The sequence below is a fragment of the Sorex araneus genome, chromosome 5 (assembly GCF_027595985.1).
Source record: "Sorex araneus isolate mSorAra2 chromosome 5, mSorAra2.pri, whole genome shotgun sequence".
NCBI lineage: Eukaryota > Metazoa > Chordata > Mammalia > Eulipotyphla > Soricidae > Sorex > Sorex araneus.
The window spans coordinates 40,866,314-40,888,818 of record NC_073306.1 but is presented as its reverse complement, the minus strand read 5'-3'; the positions used below and the strand labels follow the sequence as shown (position 1 = coordinate 40,888,818).

The 22,505-nt window shown below is 37.6% G+C and overlaps 1 protein-coding gene across 5 annotated transcripts in view; it reads left to right on the top strand.

Annotated features, from left to right (window-relative positions):
* ZMYM4 (zinc finger MYM-type containing 4) overlaps nt 1-22,505 on the top strand; it is a 122,382-nt gene that overhangs the window by 69,102 nt on the left and 30,775 nt on the right. For all 5 annotated transcript variants that reach the window (XM_055137871.1, XM_004614261.3, XM_055137868.1 and 2 more), the window contains 13 exons: nt 413-587; nt 703-915; nt 6,557-6,707; nt 7,211-7,326; nt 7,733-8,008; nt 8,160-8,310; nt 8,507-8,679; nt 11,067-11,217; nt 12,506-12,646; nt 12,980-13,017; nt 14,800-14,944; nt 19,628-19,746; nt 21,298-21,469. In XM_055137871.1, the coding sequence (XP_054993846.1) occupies nt 413-587; nt 703-915; nt 6,557-6,707; nt 7,211-7,326; nt 7,733-8,008; nt 8,160-8,310; nt 8,507-8,679; nt 11,067-11,217; nt 12,506-12,646; nt 12,980-13,017; nt 14,800-14,944; nt 19,628-19,746; nt 21,298-21,469 (2,021 nt within the window). The remainder of the gene's footprint in view (nt 1-412; nt 588-702; nt 916-6,556; nt 6,708-7,210; nt 7,327-7,732; nt 8,009-8,159; nt 8,311-8,506; nt 8,680-11,066; nt 11,218-12,505; nt 12,647-12,979; nt 13,018-14,799; nt 14,945-19,627; nt 19,747-21,297; nt 21,470-22,505) is intronic.

The window sequence follows — 22,505 nt, the reverse complement described above, 5'->3', positions numbered from 1 at the left end:
TTTACAAATTTTTTTTGCCCTACTCTTCTCATTTTATTTTCTCACTTTATTTACTTTTTCCATCACTGATTAATTTTTTTTTTTTTTGTCGTGGGGGGGTGGTAGTGTTTGGGCCACATCCAGCTGTGCTCGGTCTTGTTTCTGGTTCTGCACTCAGGGTTCACTCCCTGTATATATAATATGTATCTCCTTTTATTCTTAAAAATGTAGTATTGTACTAATTGTCATGAACTGTTTTGAAGTAGAAGTAGGTTATATGTTCCAGTTTGTGGAAATTAATGGTCAAATCAGTTTATCATTTCATACAAGAAAATGTAAATGTCACTGCTCTTTGTTATAAATGTCTTTGTTCTCTTTGTTTTAGTTTACAATAAAGGAAAACAATTGTGACTTTTTTTCTTATCAATTTTAGAGACATTTTAAATCCAAAGGATGTGATCAGTGCCCAGTTTGAAAATGCTACTACTAGTAAAGATTTTTGCAGTCAGTCATGTTTGTCAACTTACGAACTGAAAAGAAAACCTGTTGTCACCATCAATACAAATAGCATTTCAACCAAATGTAGTATGTGTCAGAAGAATGCTGTTGTGAGTTATCTTTTTACTCTATGGGGATTTAGGAGTCTAATGCTTGTTCTTTAAGAACTACTTTGATGGTCTTTGCTTAATTTTATATATATCTATATTTTTTTTCACTTCCTAGATTCGACATGAAGTCAATTATCAGAATGTTGTACATAAACTTTGCAGTGATGCCTGCTTCTCTAAGTTTCGCTCTGCTAACAACCTTACAATGAACTGTTGTGAGAACTGTGGGGGTTATTGTTACAGTGGCTCTGGACAGTGCCACATGCTTCAGATAGAGGGACAGTGGAAGAAATTTTGTAGTTCAGCATGTGTCACAGCATACAAGCAGGTACATGGCCATAGTTAATCCTGATTACTTTGTTTATTTCTGGGAATTTAAATATTGGGGCTGAAATCATCAAATTATTGTCACAAAATCTTACTGTTTGTTTAATGACTACTTTTTGCGTATACATCGTTTTCAAATGTATGTTAAAAAGTATTAGTTTTTCAAGTAGTCTTTTTCTATTTATGTATATGCCTTACCAACTATACTACCTTTCCTGGTCCCTAGACCCTGTCTTGCTGGGGATACTTAACAGCAAGACTGTTAGAATTTTCTTAGCACTTGCTAGTGGCACTGGGGTTTGAGTTTGTAGCCTCATGCTTGCTGGGTAAGTGCTTGGAACCATCTTTCAGGACCACCTTACCAAGACCTATCACTAATAGTGGGACTATCCTAATAGCCTCATTGTATAATGATGGTACTAGGCTTTGAACTTCTGACTTTGCAGTTGCCATTTTGAGCCATCTTCTTGAATCACTTTTTTTTTTTTTTTTTTTTTTGCATTTTGGGTCACACCCGGCTTTTCCACAGGGGTTACTCCTGGCTCATGCACTCAGGAATTACTCCTGGCGGTGCTCGGGGGACCATATGGGTTGCTGGGAATCGAACCCGGGTTGGCTTCGTGCAAGGCAAACACCCTACCCGCTGTGCTATTGCTTCAGCCTCAAGGAATCACTATTTTTTTAAAGATATATTTTATTGAACAAAACTTGCTTAGAAAGATGTGTAAGGAAGAAAAGAGGGGAAATGCATGTTTAAGAGAGAACTCTGGCTTCTCAAGAAATAAGCAAAGAAACTTAGAGACAAGCAAGGGCTTGACGAGTATCTTCCAGAATTATCAAATTATATTTTTGTTAGTGTTCAAGGTCTTGAAGAGTATTTTCCAGAATTATCAAATTATATTTTTATTAATGCAGAAAAGCATAAATAAGGAAAAGAGTGCATCTCCCAGAGATCACCACTATTCTCCTTTCTCTGTATAGTCTTTAATCTTAAGTACTTTTTTGCCTGGGTGGGGTGGGGGAGTGGGGGGGTGTTAGGGTGGAAATACATCCAGTCTTGTTCAGGGGCTTCTCCTCCCTCTATGTTTGTAGGTTACTCCTAGTGATTCTTTTGTCATTCTGTAGTGCCAGGGATTCAACCAAGGCTTCCTGTATACAGAACATGTGCTGAGGTGCTGGAGAGATAACACAGGATGAACTTGCCTTTCATCCACCCATGTTGTCTGTGACCCTTTGACTTGCCTCTTACCCACCTGTGATTTAGTCATTGGTGTCACATATGGTCCCCTGAGCACTGCTTGGTTGGGCTTCCCAAAATTACAATATAAGTTAAAATACTGTTTAAAAAAGGCATAGGCCCAGTCTGTGGTACTCTCTTTCTCTGAAGTATATCTTTATTATGCATGTGTATATTTATTTTTGACAAAAGGATGGACCAACTTAACCATTCTTATTCTTGAAATTGGATCCATATGGCTGAAATTGCAATCCAGAAAATAAAAGTCTTACTGTTTGTTGTTTGAAAGATTCTTACCTTCCATTAATCCTTTTTTGCTTGTGTTAGGGTTGGAAGCCTCCCCTCTCACTCTTTGGAAAGAGCTTTTCCAGTATTTACTACATTTTTAATTTTATCATAGTTTGATACTGTTCTTTCTTAGATAAGTTAATTTTGATAGTCTTCCAAAACTTGAATTTTTAATGTTGATTGGGAAATAGTGTCAAATTTGAATTTTCAGTGATTTAAAAAAATTCTAAATATTGCATTTTTTTCATTTAGTTTTTGGTTTTGAGACCATACCTGCCAGTCCTCAGAGTGTTATTCCTGGTGCTCAGGAAAGCCCTTGGCTGTGATCGGTCAATCATATGCAGTGCTGGATATCTTACATGGGCCTCCTTCATACAAAGCATGTATTCCAGTCTATTGAGTTATTCAGCTCCTGGAGTATTTTTACTTATTTTCTCTTATTGAAAGACATCTTATGCTGGCTTATGTTTACTGTTGATTGCTTTTTGTTTGTTTGTTTTTTAAGAAAACCCTTTGCACTAACAAGAAGAAAAAAAATAGAATTCCAATCTCAGTGTTCTTATTACTTATTGTGTTAGTTGTTTTAAACAACTTGTAGTGCCAGAAAGATAGCTCAGTGGGCTCGAGCTCATGTTTTGGGTCTTTGTGTGCAGGAAGCCCTCCTTAGGTCCCTGGCATTATTCCCCCCGAACCACTCTTTGAAACCTTAAAATAGAGTTGGAATTCCCCAAGTACCACCAGGTTTGGCATCAGAAGAACAAAACAGAATCTTACTTGGATTTGGTCCCTTCCACAAGAGAGAAGAAATAGCTTCAAGCATCTCAAATTATCATTTTAATTTAGCCCAAATCTATTTACTTTCTTTTTTTTTTTCTCTATTTACTTTCTCATTAATATATTGCTGGTGATGGAATAACGTGGATTTACAAGTAAAGGGATCGTAGTTTGATTTCCAACTTTCTACTCAAAAATAATTTTAGGGGCCAGAGCAATAGTCTAGCGGTTATCCCATATAGTTCTCCGACCACCACTAGGTGTAATTTCTGAGCATCACCAAAAAGACGCACAAGTTACAAAAACTAACTTGTTGAAAGCAGATAAACTCTGAGTTTCTTTTCTTTTCTTTTCTTTTCTTTTCTTTTCTTTTCTTTTCTTTTCTTTTCTTTTCTTTTCTTTCCTTTTCTTTCCTTTTCTTTCCTTTTCTTTCCTTTCCTTTTCTTTTTCTTAACTTTTCTTAACTTTTCATTTATTTTTTAACTTTTTATTAGTGGAGTTTCTTTTCTTATTAAAAAGTGGGTATATGCCATTATATCACTGGGATGTTTAGCATTATATCAAGAAAAATGAGCTGGGGGTGGTGGCAGGATGGGAAACTAGGGTCATTGGTGGTGGGAAATCGACACTGGTGTAGGGATGGGTTTTCGATCATTGTATGACAGACACCTGATCATGAACAGCTTTTTAAGTATCTCACAGTGACTCAATTAAAAATTAAATAAAAATGATAAAGCACCTATTTAATATCTCCTTACACCTTTCAGTCATTTTTTGGGCTACTTTTTATTTTTAAAACAGTTTTATCTGTTTGTTTACACTTATTAAATCACCCTGAGATACTCCGTTACAGAGTCATTGGGTTTCAGTCATACAATATTCCAACACCCATCCCTTCACCTGTGTACATTTCCCACCACCAATGTCCCCAGTTTCCCTCCTCCTAACCCCCAATTCCTGTCTGAAGGCACTTTTCCTCCCTCTCTCCCTTTCTCTCCCCCCTTTTTCTCCCTCACTCTCTCTCCCCACTTTTACAGCCCCTTCCCCCTTTGGGGCATTATGGTTTGTATTACAGGTACTGAAAGCTTATCATGTATATCCTTTTACCTACTTGAACCACTCAGTTCTTGCCCAGAGTGATCCCTTCTCAATCCTAACTGCACACCGCCTTCCCCCCAAACATTCTCTCTCTCTCTCTCCTCCGTCCCCCCCCCTCAGCATTTCCAACCACAGGCCAGTTCTCTTCTTGACTTTTGTTTCTACTGTCCTTGGGTAATAGTCTCATACTGTTTTTTAATTCTTTTCTTTTCACTTTTTGGGTCACACCTCGCAATGCTGGGGGGTTTTTCCTAGCTCTGCAGTTAGGAATTACTCCTGGCAGTGCTCAGGAGGATCAGGTGGGATGCCTGGGATTGAATCTGTGTTGGCTGCGTGCAAGGCAAATGCTCTACCTACTATACTTATTATCACTCTGGCCCCAATGTACTGTTTTTTTATATTCCACAAATGAGGTTTTTTTTTTTCCTTTTTGGGTCACACCCGGCCATGCACAGGGGTTACTCCTGGCTCTGCACTCAGGAATTAACCCTGGCAGTGCTCAGGGGACCATATGGGATGCTGGGAATCGAACCTGGGTCTGCCGCGTTCAAGGCAAATGCCCTACCCACTGTGCTATTGCTCTAGCCCCCAGTATATATATATATATATATATATATATATATTTTTTTTTTTTTTAATTTTTGATAATACTCAACATGTGTTAGATGTGGTTCCTGTTTTGCCACACTATTTATATGTTTCCTGAAGAAAACAGATACATAAATAACATAGAGGTGCTATGCTGCTACAATGGAAGTACTTTTGGGTTATTGGGGATCAGAGGAAGAATGGATGATTATTTCTACTTGTTAGAGTAAATTGAGATTTATCAGTAAGAACTATACAAAGATAAACACATGACTGATAACTTAAAAATTTAATTTGTATTTGCTGTCTTGATGGTGAAAGTAGAAATAGGGTAGGAATATTTAGAAAAATTCAGAATGCAAGAATTATTTTCACTTTCAAACTATTTTAGGGCTGGAGAGATAGCTCAGCATTCTGGAGCGCATGCTTTGGATGCCCAACTTGCATCCCTAGTACAACTTATGGTCCCCAGAGTACCACCACGACTAACCCCTTATCATTGCTTGTGTAACTCAGAAATCAAATAATACTGTGTTTTTGTTTTTTAAAATTTTTGTTTTTTTCAGGCCACACCTGATAGTGCTCAGGGTACTATTACTAACTCTGCTCAGAAGTGACCCCCTGCGTACTCTGGCCACTATTGACTGGCTCTGTGCTAAAGGGTCACTTGATGAGGTATTTGGGACTCATAAGTATTTCTGGGAATTGAAGTGACTTGAGCCACATGGAAAGCAAATGCTGATTCTCCTGTACTATTTCTCCAGCCTCTAACTATTTACTTTAAAGTAAATCATAATAAATTTATCCTTGAAGAAGGAGGAAACAGCAATCCTTAAATTCTGTAGTGGACACTGGGTATACTTTGCAATTTTCCTGATTGATATGGTCATAGCATTTAGTGTTATTTGCTGTTGGATCCCTTATTGAGGGGGAAACCTTAAATAACTGACTCTATGGTTCTTTATGTTTGATCACTTGTGATATCCAGTGTTTGCTTCCACTTTATTGCTGTAATCCACAGTGTGCTTTGTTATTAGTAGCAATGTTTGACAGTAATGGCTAAGACAGTGCATAGGTAAGTGCAGTATTTACATGCCTGAGGTCCCAGTGCCTTGAGGTACCACCAAGAACAACCTCAGAGCCCAGAGGGGAGCGGCCCCCACACACAGCCAGTTAAGGCCCTAAACACAAAACACAGAAACTGTTTTCTAATAAATTCAGTAACTTTCTTGGATTTTATTATTATTTATATCATTTAGGGGTGAGATATGTGGGTGTTTTGAGTAAAGAAAGGCAGAAGCTCTTCTAATGATTTTTCTGTTGTTTTAGTCATAATAATTTAAAAACTAAAAGCAATGAATGAATATTAAAATTGTTAGGTTGTCTCCAGCAGTGTATTCTGAAATTGAGTTGTAAATGTCAAGTTTTGTGACATGTTTACATGCTACATATTTTTATGGAAATTTTTAAACTATGTAGATAATATACAAGTATAAAACTATTTTCAATAGTTTTCTAAAATCACTGAGGATTTTAATCATGAACGTTTGAAAACTACTAAACCATTTCAACAGTGTTAAGTATAAACATTTCAGAGAAATATAATAATTTTACTTGTGATTTGGTAAAAATAAATGTTCTTTTATTTTCTTAATAGAAATCAGCCAAAATTACACCATGTACACTTTGCAAATCATTGAGATCCTCAGCAGAAATGATTGAGAATACCAATAGCTTGGGAAAGACAGAGCTTTTCTGTTCTGTTAACTGCTTATCTGCTTACAGAGTTAAAATGGTTACTTCTGCAGGTAATACTGGATTAATAAATTATATAAATTTAGTAAGTAAGCATTATAGTTACTTTTTTATATTACATGTATTTGTCCAAGTATAGTTGATTCTTAAGAGAAATTAAAAATCAGTGAGTCGTAAAATATTACCTATTTTGCTTATTTTATGTCTATTTACTTGCTTTCCTGTGTGCATTCCTCTTTCAGTAAAGAATTCCGTATGGTTTCTTTAATATATTTTCTTTATCCACACTTTATTTCAAGATTCATTTATTTTGTAGTTTCAGCATAGACTAGTAGATTTAAATTAAAATAAAATTTTTTAAATGTTGTTTTTTTTTTTTAAAACGTGATGTGATTGAGGCTAGTTTTAGTTCCTGCAACTCTTGGCCCTTGAATTAGAATTCAAGTATTGTTATAGTTATAGTTAATAGTAATGAGTATTTTATAATACTTATTTTTTCATACATTTCTGTACATTTGTATGTATTACTCACTAGTTTTTATTTTGATTTGCTAAGGTGTACAAGTTCAATGTAACAGTTGTAAAACCTCAGCAATCCCTCAGTATCACCTAGCCATGTCAGATGGAAGTATACGCAACTTCTGCAGCTACAGTTGTGTGGTAGCTTTCCAGGTATGGCTTCAGGAATCTTCATATTCTCTAGTCAGTGAGTCACCTACTTGAGTAATTATGAACTTTCTAGTTCTTTGCTAGTTGTAGGGTTGCCCAAATTTCTAAATCTAGGTTATCTTATATTTGAAGGCATACCAGTTTTAATTGCCTCTATAAAATTAAATGATGCTCTTATCCAGATTATCTATTGGGAGGATACTATTTTTTAAGATGATATTATTTGTTTAATTATTTTTAATAATTTAGACTCCTATGCCCCATTGAGTTAAAAGTTGCTTAAAAGCAAGAATTTTTACTTCTTCACAAATGCATCTTAAGTGCCTAGGTCTATGCATGGCATATTAGACACTGAGTTCTGATATGTTTGAGTAAGTAGATTTATTGTTCTTTTTTTTGTTTGTTTCAGAATTTGTTCAACAAACCAACAGGAATGAATTCATCAGTAGTGCCCTTGTCTCAGGGCCAAGTAATTGTAAGCGTCCCCACAGGTTCAACAGTTTCAGCAGGTGGAGGTAACACTTCGGCTGTTTCTCCCACCTCCATCAGTAGTTCTGCTGCAGCTGGTCTCCAGCGTCTTGCTGCTCAATCCCAACATGTTGGGTTTACCCGAAGTGTTGTAAAACTCAAGTGTCAGCACTGTAACCGTCTCTTTGCTACAAAACCAGAACTTCTTGATTACAAGGTAACTTAACAATATCATGATAAAAGTATTTTAGTATCTAAAACTATTTCTGACTTTATCTCAGAATGACACTGGTTTATAAGAGGGATTTAGATTCCATAAGACAAAATGTGCAGTATGCAGTATTAATTTAAATGTTATATTTTTGCAGGGTAAAATGTTTCAGTTCTGTGGCAAGAATTGTTCTGATGAATATAAGAAAATAAATAATGTAATGGCAATGTGTGAATATTGTAAAATTGAGAAAATTGTAAAGGAAACAGTGCGATTCTCAGGTGCTGACAAGTCATTCTGCAGTGAAGGTAAGACAGAAGATTTTCATACTATCCAACATTTTGGTTTTTATTATTATTAGTTTTAGTTTTTGTTTTTAGTTTTACATCTCTTGATGTAATGATTGCTGAGATCTTAAGTAAAGCTTTATCATAGAGCCTTTAAATTAAAGATGTAGATACTTAACTCTCCTTAATGTTGATTTTATCTTTCCTCTTTCTTTAGGTTGCAAATTGCTTTATAAACATGACTTAGCAAAACGCTGGGGAAATCACTGTAAATTGTGCAGTTACTGTTTACAGACATCTCCTAAATTGGTACAGAATAATTTTGGGGGGAAGGTAGAAGAATTCTGTTGTGAAGATTGCATGTCCAAGTATACAGTTTTGTTCTATCAGGTAAATGTTATATGCATTCCTGGTTTGCTTTAGTTAGTGTACACTTTATTCCCCTTTTTTCTTTCATGTGGTTTAAAGAAAAATTAATAATTTAAAACTTTTTCACTGTTAGGGACTGTGGGATAATTTGGTCGTAACATCACTACACGTGCTGAGTGTGATTCCATCACTGCACATGCTGTTAGGGATTTCCAAAGTGTGCAGTGTTTAGCATGCTGCACTCCATTGTGTAAGACTAAATTGTACTACCCATTTGATAAGGGATTAATATCCAGGATATACAAGACACTAGGAGAATTGTACAAGGAAAAAAACCTCCAACCCCGTCAGAAAATGGGGAGAAGAAATGAACAGAAGTTTCCTCAAAAAAGAAATACAAATGGCCAAGAGGCACATGAAAAAATGCCCCACATTGCTAGTCATCAGGGAGATGCAAATCAAAACAACAGTGAGATATCATCTCATACCACAGAGACTGGCACACATTCAAAAGAACAAAAGCAACCAGTGCTGGCGTGGATGGGGGAAAAAGGGACGCTCTTTCACTGTTGGTGGGAATGTCGACTGGTCCAGCCTTTCTGGAAAACAGTATGGACAGTATTTCAAAAACTAGAAATTGAGCTTCAATACCCCACAATACCACTTCTGGGAATATATCCCGAGGATGCATAAAAGCACAGTAGAATTGACATCTTTACTTATAATGTAAAAATACATTGCAGCACTGTTCAAAATAGCCAAAATCTGAAAACAACCACGTGCGCTAGAACAGATGATTGGTTAAAGAAACTTCGGTACATGTACACAATGGAATACTATACAGCTGTTAAGAGAGATGAAGTCATGAAATTTGCTTATAACTGGATAAACATGGAGAGTATCATGCTAAGTGAAATGAGTCAGAAAGAGAGAGACAGACATAGAACGACTGCACTTATTTGTGGAGTATAAAATAATATCACATGAGGTTGACAGATACAAGGGTCAGAAAGACTACTCCATAGTTGGGAGCCTGCTTCATGAGTGGAGGGGAGAAGGCAGATGGAATAGAGAAGGGATCACTAAGAAAATGATGGCTGAAGGATTCGGTCAGGATGAGAGATGTGTGCTGAAAGTAGATAATCAACCAAACATGATAACCTTTCAGTATCTGTATTGCAAACCATAATGCCCCAAAGTAGAGAGAGTATAGGGAATATTGTTTGTTGTGGAGGCAGGGGGAGGGTGGGAAAGGGGGGTGTACCTGGGATATTGGTGGTGGGGAAATGTGCACTGGTGGAGGGCTGGGTGTTTGATCATTGTGTGATTGTAACCCAAACATGAAAGCTTGTAACTATCTCATGGTGATTCAATAAAATTAGCACTGTAGTACTGTTAAGAAAAAAAAAGACTAAATTGTACAATTTCTGGTCTGCACAACTAACTGTGCAAGCCAGACAACTAAGTGTGTAACCTCTGGTCATTGCAGCATTGAGAGTAATTAAAAGAAAGAGAAAGGGCAAAAATAAATCAATAGTGAAATAATGTTTTTTTTAAAAAAAATTTATATAAAAAAGACTAAATTTTTAAGTATTAAATATACTTTCTTAGAACATTAAAAAAATTTTGGAAGATTTTGTCACTGATGTTATATTTCTTTTGCTGTTTTTCTATAAACGACTTAACTAATCTTATGATATTAAAATATTTCAAGATTGTGTAGTTTTATTTTCTTTATGGTAAAGTACAATTGCCTGTACTTATGATTTCCTCCTGGCTCTGTGTTGAGGAATCACTCCTAGCAGGTCCTAGCAGCACATGCGGTGCTGGGGATTGAACCTGGGTTGGCTCTATGCAAGGCAAGCACCCTACCCTCTGTACTCTCTCTCCAGCCCCCAAATTATGCCTTTTTTTTCATATTTTACTATTTGTTTTTGGGTCACTCTTGGCAGTGCTCAACAACCATATACAGTGCTGGAGATTGAATTGGGTTTTGCTGTGTGCAAGGCAAGCCCTTTAACCCCAGTACTATCTCTCTGGCCCTTCATTCAATTTTCATATAAATAAAATTAGTTTTGAAATTTTCAGAAAAGAAGACATTTTACTCCATTATGTTTTTGATTGCTGTTTATTAGCATTTCTATAATATGACTCTTTATTGTTGGTTGTTGAACTCATACATTTAAAAGAATGTGCTTTACCATGAAATTATTTATCAAATAATTACAAATTTTTAGCATAAAGATACTGATAAATAAATAATTGTTCATCATTTTATGGCAGTAACACATTTGTTTTTGTGATCTGAATCCTAACTTAATTTTAATTAAATATTTATTTTCCTTGTGTCCTGTCAGATCATAGATAACTTATTTTTATTTCTTTACTGTTTTCTATTTTATTTTCAGATGGCCAAATGTGATAGTTGTAAGCGACAGGGTAAACTTAGCGAGTCCTTGAAATGGCGAGGAGAAATGAAACACTTCTGTAATCTGCTTTGTATCTTGATGTTCTGTAATCAGCAAAGTTTGTGTGACCCTCCTTCACAAAACAGTACAGGTAAAATGAAACTTAGGTCTCTGATCAATACCAAGAACCACTTTTCTTCTGTAGAATTGCAGTTTGTCAGTTCACAAAAACAAAAAAATTTATTCCATTTAAAATGCCATTTACATTTAAGTTGCTTTTATAGTTTTAATTTCCTAGATTAATTTAAGGTTAATTAATTAACGAGCCTTAAGGCTCATTCATTCATTCAATATGGGACATATCCAGTAGTGTTGGGGGAGGTGGGGATAAGTACTGCTGTGCATCTAATTCAGGACCCGGAACATGCTCTACCACTTGAGCATCTCCCTTGAGCTATCTCCCTTGCCTCTATTTTTTTTTTTTCATAGTGAATCAAGCTCTAAAACTTCATGGGAAAGAATTTTACATTTATGTTTTGTATTTGAATGCTTAAACATCTTCCTTTAAAAAAAAACTAAGTTGGAGAGCTAGTACAGGGTTAAGGCATTTTATTATATACAGCTGACCAGCTGACCTGGGTTTGATTCCTGGCACCAGACATGGTCCTCTGAGCAAACCAGGTGTGGTTCAACCTCTGTCCCTTTTCTCCTACAAAAGAGGATATGAGGGGCCTTTGGATGCAGCTGACTCGAGCTATCATCTCATGCATCACACAATTCCCAGAGCATCCCCAGGAGCAGCACTGGAGGCCCTGAGTACTTCCAAGTATTACTCTGGAGGCTCTCTGATAGGATGGCCTGAGTAATCGATGTCCCCACAGGGCCCACGTAATGCCACTTCTTCGAATGCTTGCATTAAACTACTGGTCCATTTCACTGAAAGTCACAGTGGAACTCCTGGACCTCTTGAGCACTGCTTCGAATGCCCACTGCCCCCAAAAAGGATGTATGAGTATGCAAAGAACATAGATCTGACTCAGTGGCCTTTATACCATATGCATAGTTATGCAAGGTAATGACCAGAGTTTTTAAGTTTTGCAATTAAGAAATAGGGGAAACTCCATTTAATCTGGAGATACTTTGCTCCAATAGAAAAAGCTGTAGGTGGGCTAGAGTGATAGTACAGCAGGTAAGGCCTTGTATGCAGCTGACCCATGTTAGATCACATATGCTCCCCTGGGCACCACTAGGAGTAATTCTTGAGTGCAGAGCCAGGAGTAACCACTGACCCATGCAGGGTGTGAGCCGCCCCCCCCCCCAAAAAAAAAGCTATAACCTATAAAAACATTGTTATTTTTAGGAGTTTTTTTAAATTGTGTTTTTATATGTGTGTACGTACATATAGATTACATGAAGTTTCCTCTCTTTTGTTTAATCAGCGAGTGTTTCCATGGTGTCAGCAGCTTCAGCTGGGCCCCCCTCACTAAGAAAAGATTCAACTCCAGTTATAGCTAATGTAGTATCATTAGCAAGTGCTCCTGCTGCTCAACCCACTATAAATTCTAACAGCGTTTTACAAGGTATGGCTTGGTTTGAAAGCATTTGTTCTTATTTTGGAGGTGAATTTAGTGCTAAGTTTTCTTAACCTTTTTTTATCAGTGGTCAGTTTCCTGTGTTTATTATTCTTATTAGAAACTGTGGCTCACTGTAGATTGCTAGGGCATTAAATAGTATTTTCATAATTTCCATATTTTTTAATATATTCTACTTTATAATAACTGCTAGTCTTCCCCTGAATTAAGATAATACATACTCATTATGAGACTTAATATTTATTAACCAATACTCAGCCTTTAATGCTAATGTTTAAATAATTATGTAAGATCCTGAATATATGTTTCAATTTATATCAGGTGCAGTTCCAACAGTAACAGCGAAAATCATTGGGGATGTAAGTTTTGTATTTTTATTAGTATTGCCACTGTTGATTTTCCATTCTTACTCAGTTTGAATGTCTAAACCATTTGCCATCCTTTATTCCTTATTATATAATTATTTTATTATGTTAAATTTCATTATATAGTATAAATTTCATGAGCTTGTTTTATCTTTGTTCAGGAATAGAATTTTTCTGATTAATTATGGATCTTTTGCATCCGTGTTTGCATGCTTGCAATCTTTACGTAGTTAGGATTTTTAAAAATTACACAGAATTACTAAAAATCAGTCAAAAATCAGGCATAAAAGATTTTTTTGTAAGTATAGTCATATTGTAAATATGTATATACAAAAGTCTTTTTCTGCCTTGTACAAGTCACAAATACTTTGTTTTACTAACTAGCTTTTTTGTCTTCCAAAAGAAGAAAAATAACGAAAAAAAGTTTTGACTGTAACAGTGGCATTTCTAAAGTTTTTTGAGTTAATCTTTTCATCTTTTTTTTTTTCCCAAGTTAAATGATTCTGATTTTTCTATTTATCTTGAAGTTATGTATCCTCTAAGACTTAAAGCCGTTTAGGAAGGAATTTGTCATGTTTTTAAAATAAGTACTAGTAAGTTGAAATTTTAATTCAAAACATACTCTTAAAGATACGATATAAAAACATTAAGAAAATTTTTCTGCATAGTAGAGAAAACAAAAGTATGTTTAGATTAGTTTTATGAGATTTGATGTCAATATGTATCTAACATGCTAAGAAATAGGGCATGGAGAGTTAGTACACCAGGAAAGGTGCTAACTTGCATGCAGCCAACCCAGGTTGATTCCTCAGCACCATGTGTGGGACATACAGACAGAGAGAAAGAGGAATCACAAAAAAGAAAAATCCTGGGGCCGGCGCGATAGCACAGTGGATAGGGCGTTTGCCTTGTGCTGCTGCCGACCCAGGTTCGATCCCCGGTATCCTATATGGTCCCCCTGAGCACTGCCAGGAGTAATTCCTGAGTGCAAAGCCAGGAGTAACCCCTGAGCATCGCCAGGTGTGACCCAAAAAGCAAAAAATAAATAAATTTTAAAAAATTTAAAAAGAAAAATCCTTGGTCAGTATACATAGATTTAATAATATCAAAATTATACCTAAAATAAAGTGAAAAGATAAGAATATAAATTATAGTAAAAATAACAACATTGTCAATCTAGAGACTATAATACATGATGATTGCTGGGCCATTTTAGGCACGTTTGCATGATAAAACAGGCGAAAAACAGTTTAATTAACTTAAGCAATAGAATTAAAATAATACAATTGCAATCTTACAAAAATTTTTAAAACAATCAATTCTTTTTTAACTTGTCTAGTAATGTTACTGATCAGCAGTGATGTTTTTTGGTAGGTGTAGGTTCGTTTTTTGTTTTTTTTTTTCTCTTTGGGTCGCACCCAGCAATGCACAGGGGTCACTCCTGACTCTGCACTCAGGAACCACCCCTGGTGGTGCTCAGGGCATCATATGGGATGCTGGGAATCGAACCCGGGTCAGCCACGTGCAAGGCAAACGCCCTACCCGCTGTGCTATCGCTCCAGCCCCAGGAGTAGGTTCTTTTATTGTTACTAGAAGAGGTAAATAACATTCAGAATCAATGGATAGTTATCAAAATCCTGTATTGTTGATATTTCAGTACTTTGTACTTACATATTTAAATATTATGTTCTTTATCATTAATGTAATTTTTGTGGTATTTTTCTGGAAGTAACTTTTTCTTATTAATGTATTTTGAAAAAAATTTTTTTAAACTAGGCAAGTACACAAACGGATGCCCTGAAATTGCCGCCTTCCCAGCCTCCAAGACTTTTGAAGAATAAAGCTTTATTATGCAAACCCATCACACAGACTAAAGCCACCTCTTGCAAACCACATAACCAAAACAAGGAATGCCAGACGGGTATGGTCCTTAAATTTTTTATTTTAGGCTTTTTTAGGGGGAAATGAATGTAGAATTTGCTTACATCACTTTGAATCTGTGCTTTTCTCTAGATGATGTGCTTTGTATCCACCTGTTCTTTTCTTTCATTTTGGTTAGGGTCTCCCAAGCAGTGGTCAGCAGGTCCAGGGTTGCTGCAGCAAATCTCAGCTGGGCTACGGGTTGTTCTAAGGATATTAAGTGCTGCTCAGGCCTGTGTCTAAGGGTCTCCAGTGCTGCACCTGGCAATTATTGGTGGTCCATGTAGTGCTTGGTATTGAAGGGGGTTGGCTCAGGCTAGGTCTTACCTGTCTGGCTATCCTACTCCATTGCCCAACTTAATTCTCACAGTCTTGGTCTCTTTGTGAGTTACGTATTTTTATTTTCTAAATCTTAGTAATATAATTCAAAGAGAATGTAGTTGTAATACCATACTGTAAATGCATCTTTTAATTTCTTTTTTTAATGGATTATAACATTCTCTTTTGTGGGAGAAGGGGATGATAACCAGCAATATTCAGAGGCTACTCCTGGCCCTATGCAAAGTGGTCAGGGACCAGATGTGGTGCCAGGGCTCAAATCAAGGTCAGATGCATGCAAGGCAAGCAAGTGCCTTATCCCCAGTACTCTTTCTCTGCCTCCTAGTTTATTAATGATCATGTCATAACCTTAGATGTTGGTTATATGAAGTGTTTCTTAAGAGAAACTATTGTTCTCCCCACCAATAGTAGGTAGCTAACTTGCATGCAGCCAACCCAGGTTGATTCCTCAGCACCATGTATGGAACATACAGACAGAGAGAAAGAGAAACCACAACAAAGAAAAATCCTTGGTCAGTATACATAGGTGTTTTGTAATATCAAAATTATACCTAAAATGAAGTGAAAAGATAAGTATATAAATTATAGTGAAAATATAATTCATATACTTTATGTACTCCCCATGCTAAAAAGATGGGGTACAGAGAGATAGCAAGGTTGAGGCACTTGCCTTGCACATGGCTGATCTTGGTTTGAATGGCACCATATATGGTTCCCTGCGAATCTATAGTAGTGATTTTTAAATGCAGAGTGAGGAGTAAGCCCTGAGAATAGCTGGTTGTATTCGAAAGCCAAAATTAAAAAACAAGCAGAAAATCCAATTTGTTTTTTCCAGAAGCATTCATTTTGAGCTTTTATGCACGCTGTTTCAAATGAAACTAATTTCATAGAGAGAGCTTCAGAACTTCTTTTCGGGGGTCAGAAAGGGAACCTTTCACTTCAGGTTTCAAGTAGCCTAAAAGTTCCTCTCGGTGAAGTACCAGCCTCAGCAGTTAATTCAGTTGGTTAGGTATGAGGGACCGAGGATGCAGTGATGCCCAGGTCCTGTGGGGCTGTGGGCCACCAGGACACTTGGTATTTGAGGGCCACCCTAACAGTGCTTGGGGGTCTCTAGGGCTACACCAGGTGATAACTTGTGTAAGACTCTTACTAAGTGCCTCCCTCATCCCCACCCCCACAGAAAATCCTGGAGCCACTTTTCTGCATACCTGGCAAAGTAGTGACCTCTTGGCAAAGTGATGACTTCTTTCCCAGCAGGCCAGTTTGTGGGTGGACACTGGGTCGGGGAGGGGAGACCTTGGATTCTCTCAGCCACAGTTTTACCAGTAAATTTATCCTCTTCAACTTGGAGCAGACGAGGATGAGAAATTATGGTGGCCTGCTTGCCTGCCTGCCCTGGTAGACCTTGTTTGGGAATGGTTAAAATGGAAACATATTCTTCCTACCCCCATCTACCCCAAAATGGGGCTTCTTGGACTGAAATGATAATACAACAGGCAGGGCACTTGCCTTACAAATGGCCTACCCAGGTTGGATCTGCAGCATCCCATATAATCCCCCGAGCATTGCCAGGAATCAGCAGAGCCAGGGCTTACCCCTGAGTATCACCAGGTGTGACCCCAAAACAAAAGCAAACCAAATAGCGCTTCAGTCATGTGGTGCTGGCTGAAGTGAAGTGTGGTACAGGTAGTGGCTCATATATCACAGACTTCTACTTTTCTTACTACAGTTACAGATTTTGTTCAAAAAACGTCCTAGAATTTAAAATAGGAAGGAATCTGGGCCAGAGCGCACTGGATAGGGCATTTGTCTTTCATATGACTAACCAAGGTTCTATCCCCAGTTATCAAGTGTGATTCCCTGAGCCCACCAGGAGTGAATCTTACACACAGAGCCAAGAGTAAGCCCTGACCACCGCCAGGAGTGGATCAAAACATAAAATAGGAAGAATCAAATCCTAGTTTCTTCATCTGGAATGTTACTTTGTAGACCAGTATTTCTCAAACATTAGTATGCATATGGATTATTTAGGAAGCCTACTAAGTTATAATACAGTGAAGCATATAATACTAATAAACTCTGGATAAAATCAGTACTTCTAGTCCAGGGACTACATTGATGCAGTAGGTGTAGGTGCAGAAGATGTAATTCTACTTTTTTTTTTTTAAAATCAGTAGTGAATTATTTAATATGTAGCTTGGGTATCAGCCATTTTATCATCAGATATTTCTATCTTTTTTATGATACTGTATTATGTAAAATTGATGTATTTTAGTTTTCAGCTCTAGTCCTAGTCAGATTATTAGCTTTTCAGTTACCGCTAACATTAGTGTTCTCTTACACGAATGATTTTAAAGTTATTAGGTTTTGTTTTTTGTTTTTTGTTTTATTTTGTTTTTTGAGGGGCGACAAACTCAATGGTGCTCAGGGCTTATTCCTATCTCTGTGCTCAGGGATCCATCCTGGTGGGCTCAGAAGACCATATGAGTCCTGAGGATCGAACACAGGCCAAACATGTGCAAGGCATGCACCCTACTTGCTGTACTATAGCTTTGGCCCCTATTTATTTATTATTATTTTCATGGCACACAGGAAAGACTAATATTTATTAAATAATTGTCTTCCATTCTCTCCCCCATCACTATTCCCCATTTCCTGATTTTTTTCTTTTTCTTTTGTAGGGGGGAGTTTTGGGGCCACGCCTGGTGATGCTCAGGGATTACTCCTGGCTCTCTGTTCAAGAATTGCTCCAGGCATGCTTCGGGGTCATATGGGGTGTCAGGGATTGAATCTGGGTTAGCCATGTGCAAGGCAAATGCCCTCCCTGCTGTACTCTGCTTCCGGGCTCCTCTCTCTTCATGATCAATTACTGTTCAATTTCATTTTTTTTAATACTTTAAAACATGTTATTTGCTTTTTGTTTGATTTGGTTTTGGGGCCACACTCAGCATTGTTTATGGTGTGCACCTGGCTCTGTGCTCAGGGATTACCCCTAGTGGTGCTGGGGAACTATACAGAATGCCAACGCTCAAACCCAGGTTGACATCATATAAGGCAAGTGCCCTGCCTGCTGTACTTTCTAGCCTCTGGTATTTGTATTTTTGGGGGGCTGGGGCGCGGGGGTGTCCACATCAGGCCTTATTCCTGGCTCTGTTCAGGGATCACTCCTGGGGCTTGGGGGATCGATCATACAGAGTGCTGCGATCAAATCCCGTTTGGCCATGTGCAAGGCAACCATCTCACCCACTATCCTATAGCTCTGGCTCCTGTTACTATATTTGTTTTGTAAATATAATAAGTACTTGAGTACTTGAGCACTTGTCATCTTTGCTCCACATATTGTAATTGCTTTCTAATTCACAGATTACATACTTTTTAATCCATGCTAATACAGCAACGACATTATCCTTTTTTTCCCCTGAGATATAATTGATATATGTATAATATGAAGCATATTGATTCCAGTTGTGCAATGTAATGATTCAGTGTTTTGATTTATTGATTCATTTGCTTGCTTGCTTTTTGGGTCACACCTGGCGATGCACAGGGGTTACACCTGGCTTTGCACTCAGGAATTACTCCTGGACGTGCTCAGGGGACTATATGGGATGCTGGGAATAGAATTCGGGTCGGCCACATGCAAGGCAAATGCCCTACCCGCTGGCTACACATTTTTTTATGATAAATTTTTAAGATCTATATATTAGGAACTTCCAGAAGTGCATTTTGGTGTTTGTATCTATACTCCACATTCTTTACATCCCTTTGACTTGCTTAATTTTTAATGTTGTTGTTTTGTACATACCCCATGGTGGTCATGGCTTCTCTCAGCTCTGTTGTTTGTGGGGGTCACTCCTGACAGTGCTCGGGGGTTTTGTTGGGGGATCATATCGTGCCAGAGATAGAACCTGGGCCTCCCACATGGAGAGCATATGCTCAGCCCATTGAGTTCTCTGGACTACTTAAATCCTTTTTTTAATGCAGTTCCACATTACTTTTTGCTCTACCAGTCTATAGTAGTTTTTCACTGTTATAAATGATGCAAAAATGTGCATTGTTGCTTCACAAAACTAGCTGTTCTACAAGTTCATATTTCTCTCTGAAACTATTCTACTTAATTATGTTAATACTTTTGCATATGTCTTTTCTAAAATCACTTTTCGAGGTCTACTTATCCATCCAACTTATACTCTACATCTATTTTATTCTTCGATACTCTTATTTTGTATTGCCCACTTTTAGATGTACTTCTTTTTTCTAAGAACTCCTAGTGTCAGATTGTTACTAATCTCTGTGCTTAAAATTTAAGGTGTTTTTAACCCTATCTTATTAATTTCTTTATTAGAAGACGCTCCAAGTCAGCCCCAGATCATTGTGGTACCCGTTCCTGTACCAGTGTTCGTGCCATTACCTCTTCATCTTTATACTCAGTATGCACCCGTCCCGTTTGGCATTCCAGTTCCAGTGAGTAGTTATTTGGAAGTTAAATAATTTAGCATAATACTTTTTTTTTCAATAAAAAATACACAGTTCCAGCAAGTGATAGGATGTAAATTTGTTTGTGCACGTTAAGAGAAATTGGGGAAACTGGGAACATTGGTGGAAGGAAGGTCACACTGGTGGTGTAAATTGTGTTGGAGCATTGAATACCTGAAACAACTGTATTCTGAATACATTTGTAAATCAGTGTTTTTAAAATATATATTTATGGGTCCAGCAAGAAATACTTAACTCCATAAAAATTATTTTATTGGTTGCTGGGGGACTGGAAGAGGGGAAGAGGGAAACAAGAAATGGAAGGAGTCTTTTTGGTGGTGGGATGACACCGGAATATTCATAGTGCCTGCAGTGGTGACAGTAGTGCATATTCTGAGATTTGATGCTAAGTTTATGAATTTCCATGATGCTGGAAACCATTGATCAGTAAATAAAGAACTTTTGGGGTGATGGGATAGCCAAACCCAGCAGTTCTCTAGGGGTATTCCCAGCTCAGTGTCTGTGATCATGCATGACCAGGGATCGAACCTAGAGCTTCTGTATGCAAATGTATTTGTACTCAAGTCCTTTGAGCCATTTCCCTGGCCCTAAAGTTGGGGGTGAGGGTAGGGCTTTTTTCCCTCTTTTCTTTCAGCACTGATACGTAGTATAATTGATAGTGGGTGCTGTGTTTTAATACCATATCCACCACCTGAATGGCAGATTCCCCCCACAGAAAGGGTCTGCAGGCCCTTTCCCATTGCCTTACCCCTTGGCAAATTTAATTCTGTAGGCTGTTTCAGAGGCTGATACCATTGGCTATTTATAATTCCCTTATAATGTACTTTTATATTCCACATATCAGAGAGATAATAATTCTTATTTACTTTTAAATTTACAGCTTAAGAAAATCTGTTGGTAAATTGTATCAAACGCTGGTTGACTATTATTTTACATATTAATACAGAATATGTCAAGGACCACTTTTGTCTATATCTTGGTTTTGGTTTTGTTGAGAAGAGGATTTTGGGCCACACCTTGAGGTTCATTTCAGCAATGAAAATATGTATTTCGGGGCTGGAGCGGTAGGGCGTTTGCCTTGCACGTGGCCGACCCGGGTTAGATGCCCAGCATCCCATATGGTCCCCTAAGTACCGCCAGGAGTGATGAGTACAGAGCCAGGAGTAACCCCTGTGCATCATCGGGTGTGACCCAAAAAGCAAAAAAAACCCAAAAAACAAAAAAACATGTATTTCAGCAGTGGTAATTGTCTGTCACTTTAATATTTATTAGGTTTTTGTTGTTACTGTTGTTACCGGGTCACACCTGGCTGTACTCAGGGCTTACTCCTGACATTGTACTCAGGGATCACTCCTGGCGGGCTCAGGCACTATATGGAGTGTTGGGATTAACCTGGGTCCACTGCATGCAAGGCAAATGCCCTACCCACTGTACTGTCTCTCTGGCCCCTAACAATTTCTAGTTTTGGCAACACACCTTTTATCCAAGAAACGCTTTAATCTACCGTTGATCTTCCAGATGCCTGTTCCTATGGTTATTCCATCCTCAATGGATAATGAAGATAAAGTACCTGAGAGTATTGAAGACATTAAGGAAAAGCTTCCCTCACATCCATTTGAAGCTGATCTCCTTGAGATGGCAGAAATGATTGCAGAAGACGAAGAAAAGGAAAAGACTCTATCCCAGGGAGGTTGGTATCATTTTAAAGTAAAGAAAGAAAAAACACACCTTCAAATTTTCAGGTAACAAGTAATTTTAAGTATCAGCCAGTCAAGATGTTTCTAAAAGTTTTATTATGTTTAAATACTGAACCTGTTACTGTTATACTTGTTGAAACATTTGAAAATTATTTTTTTGGTGTTAGGGGGTTTGACAATACCTGGTGATGCTTGAGTGAGTACTCCTGGCCCTATGTACAGGGGTAACTCCTGCCAAGCACCTTAATCCCTATATTATCTCTCTGGTTCAGTATATCTAAGAATTATATCATTTTTATAAAGCATTGCTATTCAGTACAATTTTCAATTTAGTGACTTCAGACTGGGGGATGTATATATCTTAAGCTTCCTTATCATTTTTAGTCCTGTGTTCAAATCCACAGTAGCTCAATACAAATTACTGTTATATAGTAACTGTATAGATGGTAAGTGAAACTTCGGGATGAAAAGTAGGGGTAAATTGTGTTCTCTTGGTGTAGAATGCACTGTAGCACTGTGGTCCCTCTGTTCATCGACTTGCTCGAGGGGGCACCACTAATGTCTCCATTGTGAGACTTCTTGTTACTGTTTTTGGCATATTGAATATGCCATGGGTAGCTTGCCAGGCTTGCCATGTGGGAGGGATACTCTTGGTAGCTTGCCGGGCTCTCCGAGAGGGATGAGGAATCGATCTGGGGTCGGCCGCATGCAAGGCAAACCACCCTACCCGCTGTGCTGTTGCTCCAGTACAATTACAGTCAATAATAGTAATTAACCTGTCTTTGTGTTTATTGTACTAGGTATTGTCCTCAGATACATTATGTATATCATCTCTTCTAACTTCGTAACAACGCTTTGTGTTAGGAAGGGAGGGTGAAGGATACTGTTTACTGCAGATTCCTCAAAATGGTTAGTCAAGAAGTGATGGAGTGAGACCTTGAATTCGGTTCTCTGACCCCAAAATGTGTTATTATCCATTTATCAGTTATAGTACCACCTTTAAAATTTCTACAGCAGAGTTATTCATAA